Here is a 12,288-nt window from a genome sequence, read left to right on the forward strand (position 1 = left end):
TTACACAGGAAGAAGCCAGTCATCCAGTTTGCCTGAAGGAAATTCTGCATGACCGCAGAGTTTCAGAAATACAGCCAAAAAAGGAGTTATCGTTTCCTGAACGCTCCCGAGAACTACTGCTGTTCACTGGGGAAAAGCCATCCGCCTTTGGCGAGGAGGAGGGAAGAAAAACTACACCTCCCAGCAGCCTGCTCGGCACCCATGGAAGGGCAGAGTTCACTGTCACGTTGACAGCAGAGGATTAAGGTTGTGCGTTGGGGGCACAGGCTGTCCTGCCACCACCAGAGCCAAAGGGCCTCTGGGAAGGGCGAGCGGAGGGGCCAGCGCTGGCCTGCTCTTGTTGCCCCTCTGCTTCACTTCACCGCCCTGACCGGCTCCGAACCTGCTCGGGTAAGCGTCCGACTTCGCAAACCACTTTGTTCCTCTGACTTCCTTCTTCTGCCAGAGCGTCACCAGCGCGAACAGCACAGGGAGGGGAGGGACGAGAGCCGGGAGGCAGAGAGCAGCAATTATACCACCACACACCTCCAAATCATGTATTTAGCAAGAAAACTCAGCTGTAGAGACGGTGGGGGGAAGGTGGAGGGTGCCCTCCTACGCTTGAAGTGCTGCCGCTAAGGCTGAGCTTGAGATTTTTGTACAGAAATCCGCACCAACCACTCTCCAGCAGGGAAAGTTTCTCGGGAGTTTTCCATGCTGCCTAGTTTTCCGCAGGCGGGCATTGCGCTCATTCCTGCGCAGCCATCCGGTCCCAAAGTGCTTTAGCAGAGGGGGAAGTATCTCTGGGGGGGTGTAGGAGAGTCAGGCTGTGGCTTCAGGTTCACAACACCAGGCCAGGGCACTGCTCAGCCCCCTCGGATGGCTGCAAGGTCGCGTGGGGGTAACGCTGCTGCACAGGGGCCAGGCAGCGTTTCTGCCAGTGACTTCACCTTCCAGCACCACCGGATCCAACGCACCAGAGGCAGGAAGGTAAGGTGGAGCAGGATCATTGCTCTGTGATAACCTGCCTGCCGAGCCCCAGCCTCCAGGCCTGCCGTCGCAGAGCACGGCTGAGTCCATCCAAGCACGTCTGGATGAGAAACCGGTGCCTCACCCCACTGGCTTGTCCCAAGACAACCGCGGTTTGCGTTAGCCCTTGGACTGCTTGTAGCCTGCCAGGAAGCGAAATAGCTAATAGCCCTTGGGCTGAAGGTTCACGGTTATCAGTGTCATCCATCCATTTTCACACCACCTTGATAAGCGTGGAGGGAGGATACTCCTTCTCCACCGTGAATCACTGCTCCTGTGTTTGTGCTTATCAGGCTTATGGGCGATTAGTCACAATTCCCGAGGCCAAGACGGGATGGTGTCTGTGAGGGGGCTTGGTCAGCCACTCAAACGAACGGCAGGGAGATACATCTCCTTATGACCGAAGGAGAAAGTGAAAACGGTACAGAAGCCTGAGCTCCAGGGGAGAAAGAAAATGGAAGAGAATCCAAGTGTGGATCTGTCTGGAGGTAAGTGAATCCTATGCTTACTCCATCTACTAGGAAAATCACTGCTGAAATCTTCTTGCAAAGGGACATGGGAAACCTAAGCAAAATAAAAATAAAAAATAAAAAAATTGCCCCTTTTCCAAGAAAAGCAAATCGCTATCTTTTTTTGAAGGGTGAAAGATTAACAAGTTAGTTTCAGTTTTGGATTCCCATCTGCAACAGGTTTAGACTCTGTGTCCAGGATGGCAGCACAAGGAAGGCTAAAGATGGAGCTCCAGACTGGAAGAGCTTCTTTCCCTGCATCCCAGTGCTTCCTATCTACAGATGCTTAAATAATAAGCCAGTTTTCTACCACCTATGGATGGGAAACTTCTAGAGGAGGCAGGGCAAGGAGTACTGTTTGTGCCCAGCTTGAATAGCAGGATACCTCCAGGTTCCTCATATTTCAGTTTCTACCACGTACCTACATTCTCTGGGTGCCTTGTCATGACTACCGCATATGAGTATTTCAGTGAGATGGTGATGCTATAACCAGCTCAGGTCTCTCCTAGGCGGCCAGAAGTCTTCCTGTAATAATCAGCAACAAGGAATGTAAAAATCATAGTCCAAAGGACAGCATGTTCTGACACGTGACAAGCGCAGCTTTTTCTCTGCTTTCAAATTAGTAGGGAGTTCCTTGCCATTTTTTTCAGTCTCTGTTCTAATTTTAGCATAATCATTTCTGTCATTGTACTGCTTGACCATTCATAAGCAATTTTTCACAAATAGCGCCTGAAATTTGAGCTGCACTGTTTGGTTTTGTAAGATTGAGAATATGCTGCAAACACTTATGTTCAGCCTCACAATTTCTTTACTGAATTATGCTCCAGTGTTTGCTTTTAATTATATGTTACCATAGCTCTTTGGGCGAGCAGCTCCAGAACAAGAGCAGAGAAGGAGCACAAGCAGAGCTAACATTTACGTTCAGGCAGGTGCTTGAAGTGTGTTGGCATAACTGTTCTGGCCAGCACTCCACAACAGCCTTAGAAATGTTTCAAATCCATTGCCTTAATTTACCAGCCTAGGAAAACCCACTATCTGTGGAAGATTTTGTAACATATCCTGCCACTAAATGAAAGAATTGCCTGCCCACCCCACATAGGACAGCGTAGGACATAGGCTGGGATTGAGTTAACTTTCCTCATAGCAGCCTGTAAAGCGCTATGTTTTGGATTTGTGGTTTCAGAAAAAATTGTTGATAACGCAGGAGTGTTTTGGCTATTGCTGAACAGTGCTGGCACAGAGCCAAGGCTTTCTCTTTTTCCGCACTTGCTCCCCGCCAAGCAAATAACCTGGGGTGGGCGAAGGGCTATTGCATACAGTGTAACACCACGCTCAGCAACAAAAAATGGGGTACAGGAAGAAGAAGAGGGCAGGGAGAGTTGGCTTCCAAGGTTGCTATTGCTCAGAGACTGGCCTGGCAGCAGTCCACTTGTGGGAGGTGGTGAGCGATTGGCTTTACATCACTTGTGATTTCCCCCTCCTTTCCCTCACCCATTCAGCTGTCTTGATCTCGACCTGTGAGTTTTCTCACTTTTGGTCACCCTATTCTCTCCCCTGTCTCACAGCAGGGTAGATATTTCTGAAATGCAAGAACTGGGAGTTTTACAGGGTGGTGGTAAAGAACTGGGTATTCTTGACTCCTGTATGGCTAGCTGAGCTTGTGAACTCTGATCCCAACAGCTGGGCCAGCCCAAGATGAGGTGGAAAGCACAGCAGAGCACCCTGTGCACCAAGAGCCCACCCAAGAAACACTTGAGCACCAAGTGACAAGCAGGTGGCCTGAGACCTCCTGCAAACCACAGGAGGACTCTTTGGTATGTAAGTCACCAACTTTGGATGGAGGAGGGATGACACTGTCGGATTCAGCTGGCCCCACAGTAAAGGAAAAGGTTGCCCAGGAAACTGAAGTATCACTGGAAGAATCTGGGAAGACAAGAGATGGTGTCTCAGAAAGATCACAGGAAGAAGATGACTTGGATGAAGGTGAGTCTCTCTCCATCCCTGCGTACAGCATTTCCAAAATGCTGATAACCTGGGCCTTTGCTTAGAGGAGGCAGAGCAGGAGAAAGCGTTGTTGGTTCTTGTGCTGAAAGAGACTGTGTATTTTATTCCCCACAGCCAGGCTGGCCCATGATAAAATGGACAGCGAAGGAGACAGCCCTGTCCACCAGGAAACAAGGGAGGACCAGGAGACAAGCAGGCAATGTGAAAGCTCCTTCACAGCAGAGGAAGATGCTTCATCAAGAAGCAAGTCACTGAGCTCTGACAGTAAAATGACACATTTGGATGTGACTGCCACAGAAGATGTCACCAAGGGCTTCTTGGCAGAGAAGAGCACCAGTGCCCCTCTCCTAGATCAGGAGCCAGAAGAGCACATACAGCAAGAAACACAGGAGAGCGGATCCCAAGGCACGTTAAGGAACAGACGTGGGACCGAAGGTGAGCTGGTGGCTGCATGCTGCTGCTCTTCTATTGTGCACATGCCTGCACTTTCCATAGGCATTAGAAAAACCATATGGTGAGATCTCTAGTGCCCCTTGGCAGTTTTCCAGAGTTGAGCAGGAAAGGAGGTATAAGAAATTAACTGGCTCTCTCTTTCTCTCTCCTTTGGCTACTGTCCTGCTTTGAAAGGCATGAAACCACACTGCCCTCTGCATCGTCTTTCTCCTTCCCCTGCCCAAAAAGCAGAGAGAGACAAGACTCAGAGCAGTATTAACCCAAAGCAGCATTCACTTCTAATTCTTCCCCTCAGCTGGTTGCTCCTGGCAGCTCTGTTGCTTTTCTTATTACAGCTCATTTTACCTGTTCCCTCAACAGTGAGTGGCACATTTCTTTCTCTTACTGTAGGGCACACAGCCCCAAAGCCAGAGGCTCAGTCCTGCTTGCAGAATGTCCCCACCCAAAACACAGACGAGGAGAAGACCCAAGAGTCCCTCTTGCTGAAAGGTGAGGAAAAGAAGCTTCCCTTGCATGTTACTCATCGACCAGAAGGCACTAATCCTCCAGGAATAAGTAATGAAGCACATTTAATTCTTCTCTCTCAGGACCTTTCACAGCCTTTTCTGAGGGTTTGAGGGAACAACCATACCCTTAAAAATAGGCTCAGTTTGAGCCTATAGTAGCAGCTTTCCCTCCAGCTTTCCAGCCTCAAAAGCAGGCACATCGTGTTCAGCATGCCGGGAGTACCCCGGCATGTCCTGCGAGGTCTGATGGTCTCCTGTGCTGATGGACCCCTTTCCCAGTCCCGCTCTGTGTTGTGGGGCCTCAAGTGGGAACTGTGATGCTGATCTGCACCACACATTCTGCTGGCAGAAAGAGACCTTGCTTTGCTGTGGAGAGGGACACAAGCAGTTGTGTTCGGACCTCGCTGTCCTCCTCTTCTGGGCCCAAGCACAGTACCCTTTGCTCGCCCAGCATAGCTAGGAGGAAGGCAGTGACCGCAATGCTTTAGCTGGATCAGACACTGCCATATGTGGAGGTAGGTGCTCCGAACAGCCACAAACCTTAAAGAAGACAGAGAAGGGGGAAAGACAAGAAAGCTTGTGGCCAGCTGCAATTTCCTCAGGAAATTTTGTACCGTGACAACAAAGCTGTAGCTTTGCCTCCATCTCTGGAGCTGTAGCCCCCCCGTCTGGTGTGTAGGAGCATGGGTCTCACAACATGGAGCAAGCAGCCTCTTCAGCGTTCCTGGGCTACCAGAGAACATGCCAACCTGAACCACTTTCCTAGTGTAGGGGGAGAAGGTCTGAGGAGGGAAAAGAGCCCTCGTAGCTACTTTCCAGCATATCACTGCAGATCACTTGGGCCTGATTTCTGTTCCCCATCTTGGGTCTCTCCCCTGTTGAACAGGGCTTGTCATCGTGAGCCTCGTACTGCTCGGCTTCTGCATATTCTGCTTCGGCAACCCAGCCTCCAAGTCCCAGCAAGTCCCCAAGAACCCCACGGTGGAGGCATTCCTGTCCCAGTTCAACCAGCTGCCGGACAAGTTTCCAGGACAGAGTCCGCACCTGTGGCTTCGTGGGCGCAAGTTCCTGCAGAAGCACCTCAATGCATCCCACCACACGCAGCCGGCCATCATCATCTTCACAGCCGCCCGCAAGGGTGAGTGGACCTTGCGATGCCTTAGCACCTGTGTGGCCAACACCTACTCGGCCGCCCTGCACGCCAGCACGGTCCAGATCAACGGCACGGATAAATCCAGGCTCCAGAGTGACCAGGCCAAGCTGGAGGTGGACTCAGAGCTGAGCTCAGCTTTCCAGGCTGGGGGCCGTGCTGCAGTGATACACCGCTTTGAGTTACTGCCGGCAGGGGCCACCCTCATCTTCTACAAGTACTGCGACCATGAAAGTGCTGCTTTCAAGAACGTGGCCCTGCTGCTGACCGTGCTGCTGGAGGAGGAGACACTGGAGACCCACATCAGCCTCCAGCAGGTGGAAGAGAGGGTCCGTGACTTTCTCTGGGCCAAGTTCACCAACACCAGGACCCCCAGCTCCTATGACCACATGGACTCCGACAAGCTGAGCGGGCTGTGGAGCCGCATCTCCCACCTAGTCCTACCAATCCACCCGGTGCAGACTATTGAGAAGGGGGGCTGCCATGTCCACACCAAACCCTAGGGGCAAAGGCTGCCAGAGTCCTGGGAAGGGTTGGAAAGACAGTTCTGGCAAACTCCAGTGCAGGTGGAGGCACAAGCAGTGCTATTTCTCTTCAATTTGTTTCTCTTTCTTGGGAAGAGTTTGACAGGTACAAGTTGATACAGGCCATTTGGCCAGCTGAGTCCTGGAGGTGATAGATCACATACTTCCTTCTGGCAGATGGGAAGAGTGGATATTTTAGGTATTTGGTAGATATTGCACAGAAGAACATCACTCTGTGGGGAGGCAGGAAGGAAAACAGGACTTTGCAGCTAGCATTCCTATCAGTAAATACACAAATAACGTACACAACTAGTATGCCAGAAAAATACTTCAGTTCAGTAGCTTTTTCATTTCTCCCTGCCCCTCAGTTTGCTAATGTAATGTACATCAGTCTCACAATGTACTCTATCTAGAATGTTTCTCTCTCTTTGCAGAGAGCCGCTGGAACACAGGAAGGTCAAATTCCCCAAAGCCCAACATTTTGAAGGCATGCTTCAAAAAGAAAACCAGTTTGCTAGTCAAGGGTTTGACCAGTCAGTCCTGATAGAGTCCCACTCGCACAGACTGAATGACACCCAGCAAAGACCAGATCCTAAATATAGGATGTTCAAACAAACCTGCAATTCAGAAATCCCCTAAACATCAATTACAAGAAATTTCAGGTTGTCAGCACTTAAACACTGCACTAAAGGGGGGGGGGGGGGGCGGGATCCCATATGCCAGAGAATAAGCTCCAAAGATAGAGAGCAATGAAACAGAAACCACTTTACAGTCATTCTGATAGTGTGAAGCCTTAAGGGCCTGCACAGGTGAAAGAATGAGTAATACAGTTTGACTTAATGCTACTTCTTTAAAAAAAAGGCCACTCTTGATCCCTTTGCTATCACAAGGCTATGACTATCTCTTTTGGCTAATGCATCAGCTTTGGTCCTACACGATAGATTGCTCTTCACCCAGATCTCTGATCTGTGTGTGGGACAGGAAGCCACCTGCCTACCTCTCCTCAGATAACTTTTGTTGATGAATGAAGATGTTAGCATTGATATTTATTTCAAACCACATGGGGTGGCACACCACATCCTTACCCTCCAAAGGTATATTTGCTTCCCTGCCAGGCAGCTGGTGCTCTGGCATACGCTAAAGCAACTAGGAGCAGAGCTGGGATGAGCTGGAAAAGACAGCCTCTGGCGTTAACACTAAAAATCCTCAACAAAACAGCTTGGTTTCTTACTGTGCCTCCTCTTCTGCATCCCAAGAAGAGAAATCTGAGTCCTGGAAATACTGTGGTGCCCTTGCACACTGTGTTTCTACAGATGCTCTGGGGTAGAGCAGCCAACTCAGAGAACACCTGGGGGATATGTGCAGGTTACAGCATTTATAGTAACGCAGCAGTCAGCCCCAGGTGTCAACCCCTTGTGCCTATGGTGCTGCCTGCCAGAGAAGGAGCAGCTGTAGCAGAGCACGGCTTATTTCCATATAAGCAGCACAGACTGGGGCCTTGCAGAGCCATGCTCTGTGTCCAAAGAAGACACAAATCAAGAACACTATGGTGTTTTCACAAGCAGCACATTTGAGTGCTCCTTACAGCAACTGGACCCTGGCGTTGGCCGGGTCTCCTGCCAGCGGTGCCTTGCTGATCTGCCCCACCGATGGCTCAGCTGAGGCACAGCCCTGCACCCTAAAACCACAGCCTGTCTTTTCTTTCCTCCTACCACGTGCCTTGACCTGGCTCAGGAGATTGGTGGCCATTAACTTGGAAGAGGGGACAAAATGAAGGAAGAGGAGGGGGTTATTTGTTCATGCTCTAACCAAAGAACAGACTTTTTGGTTGCTTGGGGACATGAAGACAAGACCACAGGGGTTTTCACCGTGACAAACACTGGGCTAGATGTGAGAATTACCTGCTGGAGCCCAGCATCAGCAGGGCAGCCCAGGGCATGGTTTTGTACAAGATACAGGTTGCTTCTTCCTCCTCCCCTCCTTTTTATTGCCGTACACTACTTTGGTAACAGAAAACACTGTTTCTGCTCTGCATGGTTCAGTATGGGTGTTGAGGTAAGAACCGGCAGAGCATTAATCATGTTATGTCAATATCTTGAGGGAAATCTGTATTTTGACATTATCTTGCTCTCAGTTTTATGTACTGTGTTTGTAATGCATAGCCAAGGTATGCAAGGACAACTTCATGCTGTTTGGGCACATCACTGTAAGTGTCATCCCTCCCAGCTGTTCTAATGTAGAGGTATTTTTATGAGCTTTTAAAGACAAAATATCTGATTGCTTCTGAAACAAGACTTTTATTTAAAAATAAAGAGTGAGATTGTGAAAGAAACCAGCAAAGTCTTCAAAGTGAGACTGGAATCTTACCATATTCTGGATTTTTTTCTAGCTATTTTCAGTTCGTTAAGCAAAAGGGATCATCATATTGGACAAAGTTTTATTTAGGTCAGGGCTGTAGTTGTGCAAACAAAGTGAATATTCACTTTTTCTGGAAAAACTCCAAACAACCTTTTTCTCAGTTGTTTGGGGCAAACATTTGCAGCTTTTTCAACTAAGGCAAAACTAAAAACCACCCCCCAAGCAGCTGCTGAATTCAACCCAGACTGAAACATACTGAGGTTTGCATAATACTTAATAATTAAATTGAAATATTTTAGAAATACAGAAAGCAAGTATTTCTCATTTCAACACTCTTGATCATATCTGTTCCATCCAATGTCACACCACCACAGCACACAAATTTTTATGTTTGTGGTAAATTATTTTGCCCAGCTCTGGCCTAAACAGAGAGAGGGCTGGGGAAAAAAAAGAGGATTTACCCTATTATTCTGGATTTTTTTCAGTCCCTCTCCAGGCCCTGGCAACCTAAATACTCATAACATTGGCATCTATTTTCAAATAGATGTTCATGTGATAGATTGCCAGAAGTAAACATCACTCATCTCCTGTTGTCTGATGCAAGAGGGCAAGATTTGGCCCTAGCCCAAAGATTCCGATGAAAATCCAATGTCACCAGGTGCAGCGATTGCTGGATGCCAAAGCCAGGCCGCTTTTTCAGTCTTGCACATGAATTCAAAAGTGAGTCCAAAGGGAGCTGCTGAACAAGCTCCAAGATCGTCTCCAGTCAGAAGGGTGCACCCATAGTTTTCCTCTAGGTGATGTACTCACCATGATCTGTGTAGGTAAATAGCATCATCATCCTTGTACCTGCTCCAAAAACCAGGTTGAACCGAGAGCAGGAATGATGCCTGCTCTTGAAGTGAGGCGGGGAAACCAGGGCAGGCAAGTCCAAAGGCTGCTCAGCAGTGACTGCACCTCTCCGTAAATTTTGGGGCTAAATCTGCAGCCCATCCAGAAAAAAGATGTTTAATACGTACCAAGCAAGAGCCTCCTGCGAGTCCCTGAAATGGCTGAGCAGTGCTTCCCCGACAGGGAGAGACCCCAACGCAGAGGGATGAGGCCGATCTTCCCACCCACCGTGCCGAGCTGCAGCGTTTCCACACCATCCCCTTCCTCCCGCACCCCGTCGGGGCTGGCCCTGGGGTCACCTGCAGGGGGGACAGCAGGACCCCCAGCAAGATTTTTCCAAGCCAGGGATTCGGGTTCCCTTCTTCTTCCCAGACTGTGAGTTAATTCAGAAATGCTGTGCTCCGATGTGTGCTTCCCCAGGGCATGGTTGCAGCACCTGCAGAGCCCCCAGCGAGGGAGAGCACCGCAGAGGACATGGGGCACAGCTGAGAGCGGGTGCACCCACGGCAGCTCCGGAGAAACTAAAGCTCCCCCTTCCCATCAGATCTCCAATGGCTGCGACAGGTCAGAGCAAGACCAGGATGGAGCAGGACATAGTCCAGCTCTGCACTGTCTGAGGTAAATTAATTTATTCCTTCTGGGTACCACATCCACCTATGCTAAGGACAGCTCTTCCCTTCAACTGTCCCCCATGCACCTAGCTCAGAATCTCTTCGGCAGCATCTCTTCCTGCATATACACATATCGCACAAGTGCAGCAAGGCCATGGGTTTGGCTGGAGCTTATCAGTTGCCTGCTGTTATCTCAATGCTAAAACTAAATTCTTTTTCAATTCCTCATCTACAAAAAACCCCCACATTATTCTTATTCTACTGGGCTTATGAAACAATGCATTCCCTCCCCAACTATCTTTCCCTTTTTTTTTTTGATTCCTGCTCTCTGCAGCAGTAGTTCTGCAGGCAAGGATGTGCTACCACAGGGCGCTCAACAAACCTAAAAATCACCTTGAAAATTAACATAGCAGCTCAACTGAGGGGCAAAACCAGTTCTGGAGGGCCAGTCTGGACTGCTCTGCCACAAAATTAGCACTGCTTGTACGCGTGAGCATGCCGCTGCCTTGCGAGCTGACACAAACTTGTCACCCCCGGCATTTAAAGGCGAGTGGTCCAGCCAGTGCTGCACAGGCTTTGCGTGCCACCCTGCTCTGCTTGCAACACCCCCGGTTCCTGCAACAGGCACATCGTGCCACATCTCTTTTTACCCCTTTGCACCAGCACAGACTAAAGCTGGAAGAAGGCAGGATGCAAAGAGACAGGTAGTGAACCCAGCTGAGCCACGTCTCTCCTGTTGAGCTTTAACCCCTGGGATTTCATCCACAGCTTAACCCTCCTGCAGGTCAATGCACAGTCAGGCTCTGCTGCTGCAGGGCTGGTCCCTTGGGTGTCACTTCTAGGCCTACAAAACCTCCATTTGTAAGAGAGATTTGCAGATATTGGGAGCTTAAAACTTTTTTTATTCCCCCCTTTGCCTCTCCAGGGGAAGCAGCCGTACAATGAATTGCACAAAGGAGCTTGGCCTCAGCCTGTGGACGCAGATCCAAGAGCCTGCAATGAAAAGGCTCAAAGAATACAGTTTGCAAGTGTGTTCCCTGCACAGGGAGGGGGCAAAGCCATAAGCAGACCTCCCGCTGGCCTCTCTCCCCGTTTTGGCTGGACTGTGCAGTTACGCGCAGGCCGAGGAGAAGGCTCTGCAGATCCCTCGCGAGGGCACTCATGAGCTGAGGATCCTCTCAGAGCCAGAGCAGAGGCAGCAGCATGGATAGACATGAGGGACAGAAACAGCCTCCCCACACCATACCTCCTTTGAAGTCTGCTCCATCCTCTGCCCCACCAGCCCAGGGACCACTCAGACATCTCTGGAAAGCAGTTTATGGTCATGGTAAACTCCACAGAGGAGCAGACCTGGCCTTTTCCCACAATTACAGCTTGAGCTGAATGTAGCCACTGTTTTCTCTATGTTAACAGAACTGAACTCTTGGAGCTGCTCAGAACGGTAGAAAGAAGGACCGGCCATTTCCCTGGTCAGAGCTTGTATCTGCAGAGGGAAGCCTTGGACCACACAGGGTCCTCCTCACAGGGAGAGCAAAGTCCAGTTCTTGTTTCTGCTCCAGGGGCCAGGAAGGGGCATCTCTGCTGGGACAAGCACCAGGTAAAGCCAACTGAGTTACTGGGATGGACTAAAAACCCAGTGCAACATCCCTCAAGACTGCTATCAAAGACAGGCTCCCTCCAGCAGCTTGGTCAATGGGAGGAAAACTCACACACAGAGAAATAAAGAGGTGTCCAAAGACCTTTACACTCCAGGCCAGTGTCTCATGCATTTTTCTAAACTCTCAGCCTCTATAATTACGATCCCAGGACTTTGCCTATGGGAAGATGGCCGCCACCTGTGACATCTGCAAGTGAGTTATGAGCAGAATAAATCCCTTCAGGTCATGTTAGAGGATGGTCTACTCCAGTCCTGCAGGACCTGCTGCAATGGCAGCCACAAACACCTCCTTTCCAGAGACAATACACTTTGAATCCCCTACCGACTGTGTTGCGAAGCTTTTTAGAGAAACAGTTCCATGAAACAAAATTTTGAAATAATCCTAAGCAACTTCCAGAGGGCAGGGGATGAGTGTGAATCAGTCCCCCTAAGCAGCCCACGTGTCCGAACATGGCTGGCACTTACAACAAAACACTGTGGCTGGCCCCAGCTCAATTCTGGTTATGGAGAGACTGTTAGGATGAAACCACGTGGCTCTGGTGCTTGGATGCTAATAAAGAAGAGACCCTCAACCTTTGTGAACCTTTTAAACATTCCCTGGTGGTATTACAGACCTA

General features: G+C 49.7%; 1 protein-coding gene across 2 annotated transcripts; it reads left to right on the forward strand.

The window, feature by feature from the left end:
- The first annotated feature begins 171 nt into the window (after positions 1-171).
- On the forward strand, positions 172-8,489 carry TOR1AIP2 (torsin 1A interacting protein 2). Of its 2 annotated transcripts, none has more exons than XM_041127959.1 (6): positions 172-390; positions 1,302-1,496; positions 3,198-3,500; positions 3,636-3,956; positions 4,365-4,529; positions 5,367-8,489. In XM_041127959.1, the coding sequence occupies exons 2-6, from the start codon at positions 1,463-1,465 to the stop codon at positions 6,131-6,133; spliced, it is 1,590 nt and encodes a 529-aa protein (XP_040983893.1). In that variant the 5' UTR covers positions 172-390; positions 1,302-1,462; the 3' UTR covers positions 6,134-8,489. The 2 variants fall into 2 exon arrangements, with proteins under 2 accessions (XP_040983893.1, XP_029889577.1); XM_030033717.2 differs by having other exon boundaries at positions 4,365-4,463.
- Positions 8,490-12,288: the final 3,799 nt, after the last annotated feature.

This window comes from Aquila chrysaetos, chromosome 12 (genome assembly GCF_900496995.4).
Source record: "Aquila chrysaetos chrysaetos chromosome 12, bAquChr1.4, whole genome shotgun sequence".
Taxonomy (NCBI): Eukaryota; Metazoa; Chordata; class Aves; order Accipitriformes; family Accipitridae; genus Aquila; species Aquila chrysaetos.